Here is a 19,906-nt window from a genome sequence, read left to right as displayed (position 1 = left end):
TACAGTACTGAAGAAAACAGGACTGCCATACATTTTACACAACACCCTATAATGGTGGCAGAATTTGTTCTTATGAAGCCTTTATAAGGGACCCCATAAAAACACACCGGTATTAGGCGAGGTTTCCACACAGGTTTTTTTCTGGCGTTTTTTGGAAAACTACCACCACAGTTTTTGAGCCAAAGTCAATAGTGGATCCAGCAGGAAGGAGAAGTATAAATTCTTCCTTTATATTTCCCATTTCTTTTGAATACACTTCTGATTTTGGCTCAAAAACTGCAGTGGCCGTTTTCCAAAAAGTGTCAGAAAAAAACCTGGGCCATTACAGATTTTGTATTGGAGCCCAGAAGCCATAAGTGGTATAAAACATAGTAAAAGAAAAAAAAAAACAACAACAACAAAAAACTCTACAACGTACAACATTTCTACTAGTCCATGCTGCATCCTATTACCCAGTGTTCTCCTATCTGTAGCTCTCCAGCTGTTGCAAAACTACAAAACAAGCATACAGATAAAAGTGCATAATAGGAGTTGTCGTTTTGCAACTGTTGGAGAGCCATAGTTTGGAAAACCCTGGTATAACTGGTGATGTCCAGGTTAATACAAACTGGAAAAAAACAGGTTAATTGGGAACTATCAGAATCAAAAAACTTGTTATATGTTGTACATCTTAGCAAAACAGTCACCTTTCTAATATACTTCATAAGAAAATGTTATTTCCTTTTTATAGAAATGATGGCTTATAAAAAATAAATAAAAAAAACACTAGAGGGTCCTCATGCCATCCAGAACATGGTCCTGTGCAGCTGAAGCATCATCTTTGTCCCAGCTGAGATTAAAGGGGTACTCCGGTGTAAGACAATATTTTTCCCATCAACTGGCTCCAGAAAGTTAAACAGATTTGTAAATTACTGCTATTAAAAAATAATCTCAATCCTTTCAGTACTTATCAGCTGCAGTATACTAGAGAGGAAGTCGAGTTGTTCTTTTCTGTCTGACCACAGTGCTCTCTGCTGACACCTCTGTCCATGTCAGGAACTGTCCAGAGTAGGAGCAAATCCCCATAGCAAACCTATCCTGCTCTGGACAGTTCCTGACATGAACAGAGGTGTCAGCAGAGAGCACTGTGGTCAGACAGAAAAGAACAACTCAACTTCCTCTGGAGAATACAGCAGCTGATAAGTACTAGAAGGATTGAGATTTTTTAATCGAAGTAATTTACAAAACTGTATAACTTTCTGGAGCCAGTTGATATGAAAAGAAAATTGTTTTCTGCTGGAGTACCCATTGAGTCCAGGAAGTGAGGGTGGGACTAGCCCCTCCTCTGTGCTCACTCTTGTCCTTTCAGACCGCAGCATGAAAACAAAAAGAAGGGGGGGGGGGGTTACAGAGCAGCCTGCAGTGAATGGATAGAGAAACCCAGCACAGCAGGCTTAAAAACAAAGTGAATACATTGTGAGTGAGGGCGGGCTCAGTGCTTGCCTCGGACACGCCCCTTCCTGAGCAGTAGATGTCAGAATGAGCGAGCAGCAGAACAGAGGGATCTGTGAGCCAAATAAAGAAGCTAGACACATAAAATAGACATGTAAAAGAACATGAATGACATGGAGAATAACATACAGAAGCATTATATATTTTTTTTCCCGGTGATTAAAACCAGAAGAGATATCATGTGTATAGGTAGTAGATGCACTGAGCTGCTCTCCAACGCACTTGGATAACGTTTCTTTCTAAAAAGTCTACACAGACACCTCCATCTACCCGATACGTTTACATGAAGTGAGTGACAGCAATATAAATACAGGGTGAGAAATCAGCGTCTTGTTATAGAACAGAAACCACTCACCCTGTACGAAGCCATTATGGCATGCAAGAGAAATGTGGATGGGGGGGGGGGGGGAGGGGTGGTCATAGATATATTCTCCAGGAGCTGGCACCAAACTGTTCTGGGAATCGCCAGCGATGCCTGTTCTCTGAATAAAGATCTGGAGACTTTGTTGTGAAGGATTAAGGGTGGCACATATGACGGCCATTTCTAATCCGGACACAGTGAGTCATGAGGTCACCTTGAAAACGTCGATTCCTCCAAGAGTCTACTCTCAAAGCTTCTAGAACAATGTTCTCCATAACCTGGGGCTCTTGAGCTGTTGCAAAACTACAACTCCCATCATGCCCTGACAGCCGAAGGCTGTCAGGGCATGATGGGAGTTGTAGTTTTGCAACAGCTCAAGAGCCATAGGTTATGGGGACACAACTGAAGTCTGTAATGGCGAGAACATCAAATGCTCTTTCAGTATCCATCACTATCGCAGCATCCTATGAGAAGTCCTACCTGCGATACGGGTGACCAAGATCCAGGAGGACCGGAATGTCCCGTTGTACTAAAAGTATTAAAGGGGTATTCCAGGTAAAAACTTTTTTTTTTTTTTTTTTTATATATATATATCAACTGGCTCCAGAAAGTTAAACAGATTTGTAAATGACTTCTATATATATATATAAAAAAAAAAAAAAAAATATTAATCCTTCCAATAATTATCAGCTTCTGAAGTTGAGTTGTTGTTTTCTGTCTGGCGACAGTGCTCTCTGCTGACATCTCTGCTTGTCTCGGGAACTGCACAGAGTAGAAGAGGTTTGCTATGGGGATTTGCTTCTACTCTGGACAGTTCCCGAGACAGGTGTCATCAGAGAGCACTTAGACAGAAAAGAACAACTCGGCTTCAGCAGCTCATAAGTACTGGAAGGATTAAGATTTTTTTTTAAATAGAAGTAATTTACAAATCTGTTTAACTTTCTGGAGCCAGTTGATATATATATATATATATATATATATATATATATATATATAAAAAAAAAATTATATATATTTAAAAAAAAAAAAAAAAAAAGTTTTTTCCTGGATAACCCCTTTAATATTATGCTTAGGAGTCTCACTCCTAGTTTGACATATTCCCTGTATGAGTATGCCACTAAATGGAACCGCCCATTAGACTCCTGAATCCAAGATTTTAATGCATAATACAAGATAATCTGAACCTTTTTCACCCAAACGCAGGGGTGTATGTCACTATGGCAAAGACAAAAACAAAATAAAAAGAAGGTCACAGCGGCACTTTGTTTGATCACATAAAATTAAGACTCTATATATTAATCCACTTGGATCCTTCTGCTCTATAACAGGCTGCTGGTAGAATGTGATGGGTTCCCTTTAAACATTACGCTCCTGTGGGCCTCCAACCATGTAAGACTAGAGAAACATGAGGTTAGGAAGACAAAAAGGAGTACTGCAAGTCTCTGCATGGGGTAAAGGAGGTAAAAGGGGTTCTCTGCTGGAAAACATTTTTTTTTTTTAAATCAACTGGTGCCAGAAAGTTAAACAGATTTGTAAATGACTTCTATTAAAAAATCTTAATCCTTCCAGTAATTATCAGCTGCTGTATGATCCACAGGAAGTTATTTTCTTTTAAAATTTCCTTTCTGTCTGACCTCAGTGCTCTCTGCTGACACCTCTGTCCATTTTAGGAACTGTCCAGAGCAGGAGCAAATCCCCATAGCAAACCTCTCCTGCTCCGGACAGTTCCTGACATGGACAGAGGTGTCAGCAGAGAGCACTGAGGTCAGACAGAAAGGAAATTCAAAAAGAAAAGAACTTCCTGTGGAGCATTTAGCAGCTGATAAGTAGTGGAAGGATTAAGATTTTTAAATAGAAGTAATTTACAAATATGTATAACTTTCTGGCACCAGTTGATTTAAAAAAAAAAAAAAAAAAAGTTTTCCAGTGGAGTACCTCTTTAGGTAAATCTAATCCCCTATCCACAGGATAGGAGATAAGTGTCTGATCTAAGGGGGGGGGGGGTGACCTCTGGGACCCCCATGATTTTCAGAGCAGATAGCTATCTGGTCTCAGGAGTGACAGCCTGCTCCTACAATCATTGACTGAGGTGGGACATTGCTGCAGACGATGATTGGTGGAGCTCCCCCCCTTCTGAGACCAGTTCCCAAGGTTGGGACATTAGCACTCCACAGTATGAGACGGCCCCTAGGGGATAACCGTTTGGTAACTGGGGGTGGAAGGGGTTTGCTGAGACCTCCGCCGATCACTGGCCGCAGCAATATCCCACCTCAGCCGGTGGTGGTTGGAGGAGCAGGCTGTCACTCTCGAGACCATTTTTTGGAAAGTGGGGGCCGGAGTGCATCATAAGAAACGGGCCTCATTTTGCGGAGGGTCCCATTGGTCATACCCCCTCCACAATCAGACGCTTATCCCCTATCTTGTGGTTTGTGTGTTTTATATAACTTGATAACACCTTTTAGGCCTCCATACACATTTAGAGGAAAGTTGTCGACCAATGGCCTCTGTACACATTACATGATATCATTGGAGGGAAGAAGTAATGTGCATGTTACATATCAAGTGGCCAATGCTTTTTTTTCTCTGAGTTATAAGATGCCCCCGGAGGTGTCTGGCAGTGGCTTTTCCCTCCTCTCTCCATTTAGAGCACAGGAAACGTTCATGTGTACGGAACCATCAGGAGAGCTGACGGCTGAAGGAACGATTGCACATATATGGCCTCATTTACTCTGGCAAAGCAGGATTGTCCTATTAGCAGCAGTCATAGAGAATTGATACAATTCTGAGTGACACTGGGCTTTAATCACTTTTTATCAGAAGATTCTTATTCAATGCATATTCGTGCTCTCTATCAGTCTATAAGGTTTACGCCTATATTCACAGATAAAAATTATATAAATATCCAAGTAAGTAAGCAGAATACCCCAATATATGTGCAGGTATGGTGGGTGCCGGAGTATGCCAAATCACCGTCTGCTGTTCAGCCAATTGCAAGAGATGTTCTGCAGCACTCCAAGGTGATTTATTATCCCATGTATTAGATACAACGTTTCACTGACCCCTCACCGGCTTTTTCAAGCAGGCACCTACACTCTATTGTATGCTTGAAAAAGCCGCAGAGAGGTCGGTGAAACGTTGTATCTAATACATGAGATAATAAATCACCTTGAAATTCACCTTGGAGTGCTGAGAACCTCTTTTCTGCCCGTCATTTTGCCGCTCCTCTGCTGCCGCTGGCCTGTGCCATCATCACGTCGCTGCCCCCTTGTCCAATAGGGGCGGTATGAGCAGTGACGGCGGAGGGCAGCAGAGATGTAGTGATACAGCAGCAGAGGAGTGGGGGGGAGGGGGTCACGTGAGTATGGTCCATGGTACGAATCTCTCAACATACGATGGTTTCAACAAAAGATGGTCCGTCTGGAACCAATTACCATCCTATGTTTAGGGACGTGTGTGTGTATATTTATATATGTGCACCAATAACAAATCACAAGTGTTTAACATATGAGAAAAGAGTGAAAAAAGTGGTTCACATTAACCCATAACAGGAGCTGAAAAGCCACAGAAAAGTTAATACAATCTGGGATATATATATACAATATATAAAATCTATGTTCACTTTACATCATACACTTTAGTGGCAATTTTAGAATGCAATAGAGCAGCTTTTAGTAAAGACAGATAAAATAGAGATCAGATAGATATTGGATACAGTATATAGATAGATATGAGATAAAGATATATTTATAGATGAGATAGATAGATATGAGATCGATAGATATGAGAGATAGATAGGAGATATATATATATATATATATATATATATATAGATAAAGCTGAAATCGATAGATAAAGGAGATAGATAGATATAAGACACACACACATATATATATATATATATATATAGATAGATAGATATAAGACATATATATATATATATAAGACATATATATATATATAGATAGATATAAGACATATATAGATAGATAGGACATAAGACATATATATATATAGATAGATAGATATAAGACATATATATAGATAGATAGATAGATATGAGATCAATCGATAGATAGATAGATAGATAGATAGATAGATAGATAGATATAGGATAATGTTTCTGTTCTCACCACTACTGTAGCACATTATATAGGTTCAGTCCTCCCAAGCAAAGTTTTGCATAAAATCAGAAAAATCTTGAATCCAGCAGATACAATGAATATACACAACAAATGGTCATATTACTGTGTTCCTTACCGGAGGCTGGGACATCTCTGCACACAGTGGGTTACTGATCACCGCAGGCACAATACCACAGACAGGGTTGTACAATCCACAGCCGGACAGCTGCATCTATATATGTAGGGAAGGGGGTGACGTGGGTGTTTATACCCTCCCAGCCTTCTCCAGAGACGCACGGCACTCAAGGGTTTTATTCTGTAAGATGACTGAAGGGCAAAGAATCCAAACAACTGTTGTTTAAGGGGGAACATGTTACATTAGCTGCCAGATTTATAGAACACATCATCGATTCCCGTATAACATGAAGGCACAATGGTCATAAATACAGTGACATTATTATGGCGTTATCTATACCAGGTGGCCATAGACCTGATAATGTGGAAATATTATAGTCTCCAGATGATTTCGTATATTGCACTTTGGCCTCCACTAAAGTCTATGGGTGTAGTTATATTTATGATATGAATAAAAAAAAGGTCAACTGGATAGTGTGTGCGCAATTGTCAATTTAAAGGGGTATTCCAGGCAAAAACTTTTTTTTATATATCAACTGGCTCCGGAAAGTTAAACAGATTTGTAAATTACTTCTATAAAAAAATCTTAATCCTTCCAATAGTTATTAGCTTCTGAAGTTTTCTGACATCATAATATGATGATGTCACGTCCTCCTGGGAGCTGTGCATGATGGGAGAATATACCCATAGGAGCTGCACAGCTCCCGGGACGTGAGTCATCAGAAAGCAGTTAGACAGAAAACAGCAACTCCACTTCAGAAGCTAATAACTATTGGAAGGATTAAGATTTTTTAATAGAAGTAATTTACAAATCTGTTTAACTTTCCGGAGCCAGTTGATATATAAAAAAAAGTTTTGGCCTGGAATACCCCTTTAATAATAGATTTCTAAGAGGAATAAGAGAGGAGCAGTTAACAGCAGAATTGTAATTTCCCCTGTGGTCTCTACGACAGCATCCCGAGAGCGCCTCCTCCTGATTGAGAAAGGGAAAAGCACTTAGAGGTTAAATACCCCACCCCTTCCTCCCCTCACCAGTGTTTTTATCGTCCCTGTCCGAACAGTCTACCCGAGAGGTCAGTGGCTCATGGAACCTCTTTGGGGTAAGTCTCCCCTTCTATGATTCAGGTGCAGCAGTGGCCTGGGAGACATTGTCAGTCTGCCCAGCAAAGATCCCCCTCTAGGAACCCCCAAGTGGGGTAAATACAGGGTGAAACATCAGGATATTGGGTAGTGACCGGATCTCTGGTAGGACCATGATTAAAGATTAAAAGGGGTATTCCGGCCAAATACATCTTATTCCCTATCCAAATGTGCCGTTGAGACCCCCCCCCGCGATCTCCGTGCAGCACCGGCATTCTATGCAGGGCTGTGTCTCCAATCTCTGAAACCTCTTTGTTTCTGGGACTGGAGACGTGACCTCACGCCACACCCCCTCCATTCATGTCTATGGGAGGGGGCGTGACTGCCGTTACGCCCCCTCCCATAGACATGAATGGAGGGGGTATGGGGTGATGTCAAAAGGGGGCGTGGTGTGACATCACATCTCCAGTCCCGGAAACAAAGAGGTTTCCGAAACTGGAGACGCAGCCCCTCATAGAATGCGAGTGCTGCACGGACATAGCCGGGGGTCCCAGCGGTGGGCCCCCCCATGATCAGACATCTTATCCCCTATCCTTTGGATAAGGCATAAGATGTATTTGGACAGAATACCCTTTTAAATCTGGTCTGCCTTGTGAAATATATCTCCTGCTCCTTTACCAAGAACCTCTTGAGCGCCACCATCACAAAAAAATTTCAGGTCTAGATCCATAAAAGATGAATTTCTAGGGGACCTAGATGACCGTAAAATGCTCTCTTTTCCATGAAAATGCATGAAAAAAAATCATAATGTACTTAAAGGGGAATGGGCAAAAGCTGTGATAAATGCCTTTCTTCCGAAGGGCTCAAAAAGGCGCTCTCTCTTTGAGGAATGCATTGTGGCAGACGAAGACACAGTTCCCGGGTTGGATATCCTAGTGGCAAAGGTGGCTAAACATACCTACCTGTCCTTTGGAGGATCTCACACACCTTAAAAGGTACAATAGAAAGAAAGGTGCAAAGTCTCCTAAAAAGACAACTGAAGTAGCAGCAACCACGCTTAGACCCAGTGTAGCTTCTAGCTGCGTAGCTAGAACCTTAATAACTTAAAAGGGGTATTCCAGGAATTTATTTTATTTGGCTATGCTACAGGGGCTGTAAAGTTAGTGTAGTTCATAATATAGTGTCTGTACCTGTGTGTGACGGTTTTCTCACAATTCTTCTGTGATTTTCACCCCAATATTTATTTTTAACAGCATACAAAATGACTGTTGTCTCAGATTTTTCCCAGCTTGCAATGCGGCCGAGACCTGACTCACTAGTCAGCTGATGACAGGGAGCCTGTCTGCTTCAATGGGTGGAGGGGATCGTTTGGTGGGAGAGAAATCAATCTGCAACCAATGCAACAGCTGTAGGAACCACATGTCTTTTGAATGGATGCAGCTCATAGCTTAATGGGTGGGGTGGCTGATGTGTGGGAGGGAGCAAAATGGAATTATAGGATTTGTAGGGAAAAGAAGAAAACAAACAGGAAATACCAGTTCACAAAAAGCTAGCCACAGTGTTATGGTAATCTCATCACATTTAGCCCCAAGACAAGCGCAGATGCTTCCTAAGCATGTCCATTACTGTCTGCCAGGTACGAACTAAAATCACCTTATGGTGGAGAACCCCTTTAACGTTAATATTTGAGTCCCTTTAGCTTCTTTTTATTTTTTTTACGTTTACGCAGTTCACCATAGGGGATCAATAACAATATATTTTGATAGTTCGGACATTTAGACACATGGCGATACCAAATATGTTTATTAATAAATTTTTTATGCTTTTTGGGATAAAATGGGAAAAGGGGCTATTTCAATTTTTATTGGTGAAGGGTTTTTCCCAAAAAAAATTTAACTTTTATTTTACACTTTTATAGTCCCCATAGGGGACTATTTATAGCAATCAATGAATAGGCATAGCACTAATCAGTGTTATCGGTGATGAACTTCTCTGGTCTGCTCGATGTCAGACCAGAGGAGAAGACCCTGGGATGACAGCCGGAGCAGGTAAGGGAATCTTGGGCCGCCAAGTTGGATGATCAGATCCCCGCGGCAGCGCCGCAGGCGATCCGATCTTCCATATATAATGACCACATTGCCGCAGATGCTGTGATCTGTATTGATACAGGCGATCGCTGATGTCCGCCATTACCAGCGGGTCCATGCCTGCTGATAGCAGCCGGGACCTGCCGTGCATGATGCGAGCATCGGTCCGATGCTTGCGTCATGTACCTGACGTAAATGTACGTACGTCCTGGTGCGTTAAAGGGGTACTCCGGAAAGGGGTACTACAGAAAGTTTAACAGATTTGTAAACTACTTAATCCTACCAGTACTTATCAGCTGCTAAAGTTAAAATTTTACATATCAACTGGCTCCAGAAAGTTAAACAGATTTATATTACTTCTATTAAAAAAAGAGCTGAAGCTGAGCTGTTCTTTTCTGTCTGCAAACAGAGCTCTCTGCTGACACCTCTGTCTGTCTCAGGAACTGACCAGAGTAGGAGCAAATCCACATAGCAAACCTCTTCTGCTCTGGACAGTTCCTGACACGGACAGAGGTGTCAGCAGAGAGCTCTGTTGTCAGACAGAAAAGAACAACTCAGCTTCAGCTCTTTTTTAATAGAAGTAATTCAAAATAATATAAATCTGTTTAACTTTCTGGAGCCAGTTGATATGTAAAAAAAAAAAAAAATTCGCCGGAATACCCCTTTAACCCCTTAAAGACCCAGGGTTTTCCGTTTTTGCATTTTCGTTTTTTCCTCCTTGCCTTTAAAAAATCATAACTCAATTTTGCACCTAAAAATCCATATGATGGCTTATTTTTTGCGCCACCAATTCTACTTTGTAATGACATCAGTCATTTTACCCAACAATCTACGGAGAAACGGGAAAAAAATAATTGTGAGACAAAATTTAGAAAAAAACGCTGTTTTGTAACTTTTGCGGGCTTCCGTTTTTACATAGTAAATTTTTCGGTAAAAATGACACCTTATCTTTATTCTGTAGGTCCATACGATTGATACCCTACTTGTATAGGTTTGATTTTGTCGTACTGGAAAAAATCATAACTACATGCAGGAAAATTAATACATTTAAAATTGTCATCTTCTGACCCGTATAACTTTTTTATTTTTTTGCGTATGGGGCGGTATGAGGGCTCATTTTTTGCGCCGTGATCTGAAGTTTTTAGCGGTACCATTTTTTCATTGATAGGACTAATTTTTTCATGATATAAAAAGTGACCAAAAATGCACTGTTTTGGACTTTGGAATTTTTTTGCACGTACGCCATTGACCGTCCGGTTTAATTAACGATATATTTTTATAATTCGGACATTTCCGCACGCGGCGATACCATATATGTTTATTTTTATTTACACTGTTTTTTTTTTATGGGAAAAGGGGGGTGATTCAAACTTTTATTAGGGAAGGAGTTAAATTATCTTTATTCACTTTTTTTTTTTTTTTTTGCAACACCGCACACACTGATCTTTTACATTGATCACTGGTTTCTCATCAGAAACCACTGATCCATGATTCTGTGTTATAGATCGGGAGCGGACTCATGACGTACATGTACGTCATGGGTCCTTAAGAGGTTAAGTACAAGGGCACCAGGACGTACATTTACATTCTATGTCGTTAAGGGGTTAAAAGTCCAGGGGGAAGTTTTATCTAAACCAGTGTAGAGGAAGAGTGGTGCAGTTGCCCATTGCAACCAGATTGTTTCTTTCATTTTCACAGGCCTCTTTAAAAATAAAAAATAAAGCAATCTGATTGGTTTATTTAAATAAATCTCCCCCCAGGTGTCTGGCTCTGGTGCCCTCTATGAAGTCAAGATAGCATTAGATTCTTGGATTTCTAGGTTTATCTGGATTTTTTTTTTAAGTGCCCCCCCCCCCCCTGAAATCTAAATGTGGTCCTAGCAGTTCTTTTTGAACTCATAGACGCCATTACCAATAAGCTACTGACTCTAAAAAGTCTTTCTGGTGGTAATAACATCTGTCTGCAGAGTTAGTGAAACTCAGGTCTTGTCCATTCTGGAACCTTACCTAAGAATTCTAGACAGGAGGAAATGATCTCAGGAGTGCTGTCATGGAGACTTCCTTGAAATATAAAGTGGTACTCCGGTGGAAAATGTTTTTTTCTAAATCAAGTGGTGCCAACAAGTTAAACAGATTTGTAAATTACTTCTTTTTAAAAATCTTAATCCTTCTAGTAATTATCAGCTGCTGTATGCTCCAGAGGAAGTTATTTTCTTTTTGAATTTCTTTTCTGTCTGACCACAGTGCTTTCTGCTGACACCTCTTTCTATGTCAGGAACTGTGCAGAGCAGGAACAAATCCCCATAGCAAACCTATCCTGCTCTGGACAGTTCCTGACATGGACAGAGGTGTCAGCAGAGAGCACTGTGGTTGTGACAGAAAAGAAATTCAAAAAGAAAAGATCTTACTGTGGAGCCTACAACAGCTAAGTACTGGAAGGATTAAGATTTTTAAAAAGAAGTAATTTACAAATCTGTTTAACTTGCTCACACCACTTGATTTATAATTATTTTTTCTCCAATGGAGTACCCCTTTAAAGCATTACTGTTATATGTAGTCAGTGTAGTAATGTGCCCTAAAACTTGTATGCATAATAAAATGCATGTTTTTATATGTAAATGACCTTTTGATCTGTGTTACTATGCTCACTCTTCTGGCACTTCTCCTGGATGCTGCAGGTGGTTCTTTAGAATGACAAACTTTCTCCTTTACTCCCCCCCTCCCTTTCTCTTGAAACCTGCACAAACATTTTTACATTTACAAAGTTTTGTACCTAAAGTGAATGTTTTATATAACTCTAATGCAGCCATGTGCAACCTTAAGTACATAAGAAAAACCTCAATTTTCTATAAATAAAAAATAAAAAACATTAAAACAAATTGCTTGGATCCCAAAGTGCATGCTTAACATAACCCAAAGGCATCCGTGTGGGACCAATATAATGCAAATACACAAGAAATAAATTCACAAAATGACCAAAAATAAATCAAGTTGCATATAAATAATAATATAGCACCTTGTATTGCTTGTCAATGTGCATGTAAATGCTCCTCTTCTGAAAGGACTGCAAGCTATCTGGGTCCTGTCTGGATCTCACAAGGGTTCAGCTCATACTGGTGAAAGCTGGATTATACACAGCACTGATGCATAGGAGGGAGCAGAGCAGGGAGATAACCACACCCCTCTCAGAAAACAGGTCCAAATTTCTAGTTGCTAGGACCAGAGAGACTAGGATACAAGGGTTTGTTTGCAAAATTAGAAGAAGCAGTGACCCCTAGTGGCTGTTTTTTTAAAAATGTTTCACATCTTTAGCAATCAACAACAACAGTAATGCTTTCATTATCAGTGTATATAACTCAGGTGTTTCATAAAGGATAAAAGTATTCACTAAAAACAAGCACGCCAGGAGTGTGCTTAGAATGTGTCAATTTCAGGTAGAAAATCTCTTAAAAGGGGGTACTCCACTGTAAAACATTTTTTTTTAAATCAAATGGTGCCAGAAAGTTAAACAGATTTGTAAATTACTTCTATTAAAAAAAAACGTAATTCTGGTGGTTTGGCCACCATGCTTAATGGCCGCATAGAAGAAGTGCTCCTGCTCTAACGCCGGGATAAGGCGCCCAGACACCTGCCAGCGACTCCGAGCTTACCGTATAAGCTCAGTAATTGACCATGGTGACCTCTGGCAGGAAAAGGAACCACAAACCGGGCGGCTCTCAACAGTTAACCTACTTTTTCCGCTCCGGAGACTCCAACAGACGGCCCTCCCAAGATGGCGCCTCGGAGCGTGGGCCCCAAACTCCTTCAGGCCGCAACAAATCCAGATGCCCGGAGGTGGTGATGCTCGCCGACCCCCATGTGAGCCTGTACCAAGCCTTACCCTCCACTTGGGTGCACCAGACGCTGTGCTTTGATGACCCGGTCTCTTGGGACTCTCGTGACTTGTAGCCGCAGACCACGGCCTCCACCGTGCCCGGAGTTCCCGAGACATCCCGAGCTCCCGACCAGGTTCGCCCCAGGTTAGTCCCCTGAAGCAGCGGCCTCGCCTGGTTGCCCCTGGTGATGGCCCGTAGGCCTCCGTGGTCGTAGAGGATAATGCTGCAGCTGACCTGTTCTCCGCTTATCAGACCACCGATGCAGCAGTTTATGACACCTTATTAAAGGACATGTTGCTAATGCTCCGCAGCTCCCTGCAGGCTGATTTTTTCAAAGCTCCTCCAACCCCTGCACGCCTCCACTGCCCTCTTAGAACAGAAGGTGGCACGGGCAGAAACAAAATTGGTCTCCTTTGCAAAGGCCCATAACGACCTCCAGGGGGCCCACAATGCCCTGGATGATAAAGTGGACTCCCTGCACGCCAAAATGTTGGACTATGAAGATCGCAACAGGCGAAACAATGTGAAATTCTGGGGTATCTCTGAGGATGTCCCGGTCCACAGCTGATCCGCTATGTCAAACACCTGGCCAAGCAACTTCTGCCTGATTTGAAGGACTATGAATATAGTATTGACCGGGCTCACAGGGTCCCCAAACCTCGTGCCTTGCCTGATGAGGTGCCTCGTGATGTTCTGGCACGCTTCACGTTTTACCGAACTAAGGACCAGCTCCTTCAATATTCCCAACGACATCCTACCTTACCTGCACCATATGAAGACGTCAGAATGTATGCGGATTTATCTGCTACCACAATGCAGGCGAGACGGAGCTTTGGTCCACTCACAGAGACTCTCCGCAACCTAGGGGTCCCTTACCGGTGGGGATTTCCAGCCAAAGTGCTTATTAATCGTCACGGCAAGATGCATGCACTATTGAATCGGGCCCACGGTCTCTACACCCTGCAGGAGTGGGGTATGGTTCCATCGGCTGCGGATGCCCAAGGTCCTCGCCCCCGCTCTCCGATCCACTGAGATCCGGACTGACTCTCTACCTGGTTTGTGGGATATGAGAAAGGGACTGTTATTGCTGTGTTGGAGTTCCTGACACCAATTGCTGAATTTGTTCCACTTCACCGACTGCTTTGGTGTTGTTGCTTACTCCAATTCCCCCACCACCGCTGTCCCGGTGATACTGGCTGATCTCTCCACCGAATGCTTTAGTGTCTGTGACGGATCCTAGAGTCACCCTACCTACTTGGATGGACTTTAGGACATCACTATTTGTACCCCTCAGTTGATGTTGTCCAGTGACCTAAAGTTCAGAGTTAAAATACTTTTATTTACTGTTTTCATACACTTTCTGGGCACAATACACCTTTTTGCACATGGTCTACCTTTTGCACACTGTCGACCTTTTGCACACTGTCCACCTCCTTTACACAATACACCTTTTTGCACACGGTTCACCTTTTGTACAATACACTAATTCCACACATGCTTCTCCTGTTTGCACACAGTCCAACTTCTGCACACCTCCACCTTTTGCACTCAAGGCACTGTATAGGGAGAGCTAATCAACTTTATTGGATTATCTCCCAGACTCACCGTCACCTTTATTGTCCTTCCTATAAAAGAAGACACTTGTTCCTCAATAAAGAGTTCTGATTTTATACCTGAAGACTGGTGTTGCCTGGTTCTTTGGGTACAAGGATGCAATAATCTCTAGTTCTGTCTGGGGATATTGCCTGTGATATGCTGGAGCTTGTCATCGGGAAGGAGAAGTCACTTTTGGCGGAGTCAGTCCGTCACAGTGTCCTACCCTCCTCTGCTCTTATTCTACTTCTAACTTCCCTTTCGTTCTTTCCTCTACCTGATGTGTGGCTATACTACTGTCAGTTTGTTGTACCTAGCTTCACTGCTATTTGCTCTAGCTGGCGAACTTCTTCACCTATCTAGAGACAGTACTATTAGCTGTAGAGTGTTATTCTTGTGACATAACCATCTAGGGCTCTTGGAGTCCAGTCATCAGTCGTAGTCCTTCTCTTAGGAGCCAGAGCGGTAGACGTGGAGGATTTTGTGTGACATCCTGGTCTGCGTATCTGCGAGTCCAGTTGAGTTTTTACTTTGTTCTTTACCCAGCAAGTACCCCCTGTTCATTGCATTTGTGACATCCTCGTCTATATCACCAGGTGGTAAGTCGAGTTTTTAACAGCCTATTTGTCCTCCCGTCCATTCTAGCTATTATGGGTATTGACGGCCTGTATAGCCCCCAGAAGTGGCATTTCCTCTGGCGGGAGCTGGAGAGGCGTTAAGCCTTGGTTGTGTGCCTACAGGGAACCCATGTGTCATCAACCAACCCTCCCCCTCTCAGTCCTCGAAAATTTCCGGTGATAATAAACTCTTCCTATGCCAAAAAGAAGAGGGGGGTGCTGGTCGCTTTCAGAGATGACTTAGTGGTGCAGGTTACTCGTCAAATTATCGACCCCCATAGTCGTTTTATCATTTTAGTGGCAACTATTGACGATGTCCCTTTCACCCTGGTTAATCTATATGCCCCAAACAGTGGGTAGAGTCGCTTTCTGCTGAGGGTCTTCAAATTGCTTAATTCGGTTCGCGATGGCGAACTTATTGTCTGTGGTGACTTTAACTCGATCCCAGACCCAGCTCTTGATCTCTCTGGTGTAGCTAGACGTCGATCTTGTGCCCTTGGTAGCTTACTATTTCAATATGATCTATTTGATGCGTGGAGAATTTACCACACTTCAGAACGCGACTTTACCTACTTCTCCCCAAGGTTCCATACGCATTCCAGAATAGATCTCATTCTAGTCTCTAGGGGACTTTTGGAGAGAGTTAGTACTACTGGGATTGGGGGCTTTCTAATTCTAGTCCCAAACACAGCGACTTTGTCTGGAGGGCTAATACCCATGTCATAGCGCATACTAAACATAGCCAAACTATAGAGAATTCTATTCTAGAATATTTCAATCTAAATTCTACACCAGATGTGTCGAACACCTCCTTGTGGCTGGCCCACAAGGCGGTGGTCAGAGGAGAGTTTATACGACTAGGGTCTTTCCTTAAACAGCAACGTAGGAAGAATGTTCAGGAAGCCATCGACAGATTCACTGTGTTGGAATCCCTTCATAAGTCTGACCTGATGTCTGACCTCTATGCCTAACTTATGCAGGCCCACACTCTCCTGAGGCAGCTTCTCCTCTATCAGTATGAGTCGGTCATGCGTAAATCTAGGTTCCGCTTCTATTCACAAGATAATAAGCCCACTGCCCTGTTCGTTAAAGTCTCAAGCCTCCCAGAATAAAATGCCAGATAGGTAGATTAAAGCATCCCACGTCACAGGCGACCCTACTCGCTCCTAGGGACATAGCAAATGCATTCCAAACCTACTATTATGGTCTATATAACCTCCAAGCGGACCCCCAGATGACCCAGCCTATTCAGACTACTATTGACTCTTTCTTACACTATTTACGTTTACCGCGTCTCTCTGACACTGCCCTTTCTTCCCTTAACTCACCTATCTCCTTACTGGAAATAGAAAAGGCTATAGCGTCCCTACCCTCTCATAAAATCCCCGACCATGATGGTTTGCCGAATGAATACTATAAGAGATACAGGGCCATCTTACTGTCCCATCTCCATGACGTTTTTACTGACGCCATGGCCTCCGGCTCTTTCCCCCAGGAAATGCTTACAGCGTTAATCACCACCATCCCCAAACCGGGTAAGCCCCCTGACCAAGTCAAACTACAGAGCCATTTCTCTTCTGAATGGAGATGTGAAGCTATATGCTAAGATTTTATCCACCCGATTACTTCCCTTACTCCCCCATTAAATAGGTCCAGACCAAGTGGGGTTCACCCCCGGGCATCAGGCCCCAGATAACACCAGACGCGTCCTGTCCCTTCAACATTGTGAACACTCCCTCACCCCTGCGGCATTTCTGACCCTCTATGCCAAAAAGGCGTTCGACAGGGTGAACTGGCAGTATGCATTTTCATCCTTAAGAGCTTTTGGCTTCTCGGGCGCTATACTAGAGGCTATTAGAGCCCTGTATTGTAATCCTGCTGCGATGGTTTTTACGGAAGGATCTCTATCGGACCGGTTCACCCTGTTGAACGGCACAAGACAGGGTTGCCCCTTTTCACGCCTCCTATTCATACTTACTATAGAACCCCTAGCCTGCGCCATTAGGGCGAATACGGCCATCCATGGCATTACAGTTTGACAGGTTGCAACATAAATTAGCCCTGTTCGCAGACGATGTTATCCTTACCCTGACTGACATCCCCTCTTCTTTGCCTGCTCTGTTTTCTCTTTTACAAGACTGCTGCGACATCTCCTTTTACAAGCTCGACTCCTCCAAATCGCAGATTTTGCCGATCCACGTTCCCGATACCCTTCTGGCATCGCTTAAACGGAAGTATCACCTAGACTGGCAGTTGGAGTCGGTGTCCTATCTGGGTGTTCAACTAACATTCCCCTCCTCCCGCACCTTCCTCACCAATTTTCCCCCTCTATGTGCTTCTATCTCTGCTTTTCTGACAGAATTCTCAAAAAAACTGCCTTCTTGGCTGGGTCGTCTGGCGGCCTTCAAAATTCTCCAGCTACCGAAGCTCCTCTACCTGTTCAGGGACTCTCCCAATTGCCATACCTAAGACCTTTTTTGCCTCTCTAAATAGGACTATTTATGGTTTTATCTGGGCGGGCAAAAGGCCTAGAGTAGCCAGGAGAGTTATGTCTACTCATACTGAGGCGGGTGGTCTTAGCATGCCTCACATTGAGGAATATTATCGAGCTTGCGTTCTCGACTAACTACAATTCTGGTGGTCTGGCAGTAGGGACAAGGTGTGGATAGGTCTTGAGGAGTCCTCCTCCCACCTGGTCTCCCTTAAATCCCGTCTGCTTATAGCCGCTTGCAATAGATCTCTACCCAACCCCTCCCATTTCTCATCTATCAATGTTTCTGATTGGATATGGACACACTTTCTAAAGCAGCAGAGACAGAAGAGGACAGCCCCACTGAGAGAAATTCCTTTTTCAACCAATTCATCCCCGACTTACGTTACGCCCCTGGATACTGAGGGGGATCATGACCCTAGGTGACCTAGTGAACGATCGGAATACCATACATTTTCCGTACTTGAGAGAAAAGTATGGACTTCCTCATTCTGACTTCTATAAGGGGCTACAAGTCAGGAGTCTGCTGACACCTGAGTTTGTCCGCAGTATCCTTGTCCCTCCCCGCATTTTAGCCTTCTCTCAGAGACCCACTGCATCCAAAAAGGGCATTACACAGTTCTATGACATGATGGGGGACCGTGTAGAATTCTCAAAACTCCCATTTATGGAGAAATGGGAGTCGGACCTGGGTGAATTGTTCTCCAATGGCAGCAGGCGTTTAGAAACTCCTGTGTGCTCCTCCGTTCTACTAATCATAGGGAGGCGATTATTAAATCTGCGTATAGATGGTATTTCACGCCCTCCACACTCCACCTTATCAACCCAGATTGTCCCGACCTCTGTTGGAGAAACTGTGGCCAACGGGGTATCCTCCTGCATACTCTATGGAGCTGCCCCAAGCTCTATCGCCTCTGGAACAGGACTCAATTGATCTTGTGTAGGCTCATAGGCAATGATTTCACACTCCACCCTAGCTTGGCTCTACTACTCCTGGACCTAGACCGACTGCCCAATGGTGTTCGCTCTCCTGACGCACATATTCTGATGTCTGCTAAACTCCTGGTCACTAGGAGATGGCGTACACCAGAAATTCTTAGTCTGTTAGAATTGATTGGTATGGTAGCTACGAAAGGTCCTATGCATTGGTTCATTCCCATTTTGTAGCTTTTCAGAAAAGATGGGGTAGCTGGCTCTCCAGCCCACATTGCCCTCCTATGGGCCACATCTGAAAGGCTCCTTGAATTGGTTCCACTTGTGGGATTTTATGTCTTTTTCCTTTTACTGCTTTTCTTTTCGCTAGCTCTTGTGCTCTAGTTCTAGACTGATTTATAGGAGAGTTGGAGAGTTCTACTTCTCTCCTCCTTGTATGCACGTTAATGTGTCATCCACTGTTTTTTGCAATGTTTGTGTTCTATCCAAGTGTACATTGCTATGGTTATTTACTTGTTCTTTCTGTATACAGTATTTGTCAAATAATAAAAATATTTGAATAAAAAAAAAATATATATATATCAGCTGCTGAATGTTCCACAGGAAGTTCTTTCCTTTTTGAATTTCCTTTCTGCCTGACCACAGTGCTCTCTGCTGACACCTCTGTCCATGTCAGGAACTGTCCAGAGTAGGAACAAATCCCCATAGAAAACCTAGCCTGCTCTGGACAGTTCCTAAAATGGACAGAGGTGTCAGCAGAGAGCACTGTGGTCAAGCAGAAAGGAAATTCTAAAAGAAAAGAACTTCCTGTGGATCATAACAGCAGATGATAATTACTGGAAGAATTAAGATTTTTTTAATAGAAGTAATTTACAAATCTGTTTAACTTTCTGGCACCAGTTGATTTAAAAAAAAAAAAAATAAATAAAAAAAAAAAAGTGTTCCAGTGGAGTACTCCCTTTAAGCAGCGTTATAGAGGTATATACCCTCCGAAAGAGCCTTTTCACTTTACATAACAATGGTGGTCCTAGATATATATGGTCCTTCTAGATCAGTATTTCCCAACCAATGTGCCTTCAAGTGTTGCAAAACTACAACTCCCAGCATGCTGGGAGTTGTAGTT

General features: G+C 42.8%; 1 protein-coding gene across 3 annotated transcripts in view; it reads right to left on the bottom strand.

The window, feature by feature from the left end:
• The window catches only part of STIMATE (STIM activating enhancer), a 69,965-nt gene that overhangs the window by 7,165 nt on the left and 42,894 nt on the right, over nucleotides 1-19,906 (bottom strand). The window contains exons 2-3 of one of the 3 annotated variants that reach the window (XM_056524076.1): nucleotides 12,291-12,502; nucleotides 6,110-6,300 (exon numbers count right to left, since the gene is read on the bottom strand). The exons of 1 other annotated variant lie outside the window; for it this stretch is intronic. In XM_056524076.1, coding sequence (XP_056380051.1) covers nucleotides 6,110-6,205 — 96 coding nt within the window. In that variant the 5' untranslated portion in view covers nucleotides 6,206-6,300; nucleotides 12,291-12,502. Of the gene's footprint in view, nucleotides 1-6,109; nucleotides 6,301-11,897; nucleotides 12,018-12,290; nucleotides 12,503-19,906 lie in introns of those variants that run through there. One more of the 3 variants, XM_056524077.1, reaches the window with a different exon arrangement.

The sequence above is a fragment of the Hyla sarda genome, chromosome 6 (assembly GCF_029499605.1).
Source record: "Hyla sarda isolate aHylSar1 chromosome 6, aHylSar1.hap1, whole genome shotgun sequence".
Taxonomy (NCBI): domain Eukaryota; kingdom Metazoa; phylum Chordata; class Amphibia; order Anura; family Hylidae; genus Hyla; species Hyla sarda.
This window is presented reverse-complemented; position numbering and strand designations above follow the sequence as displayed.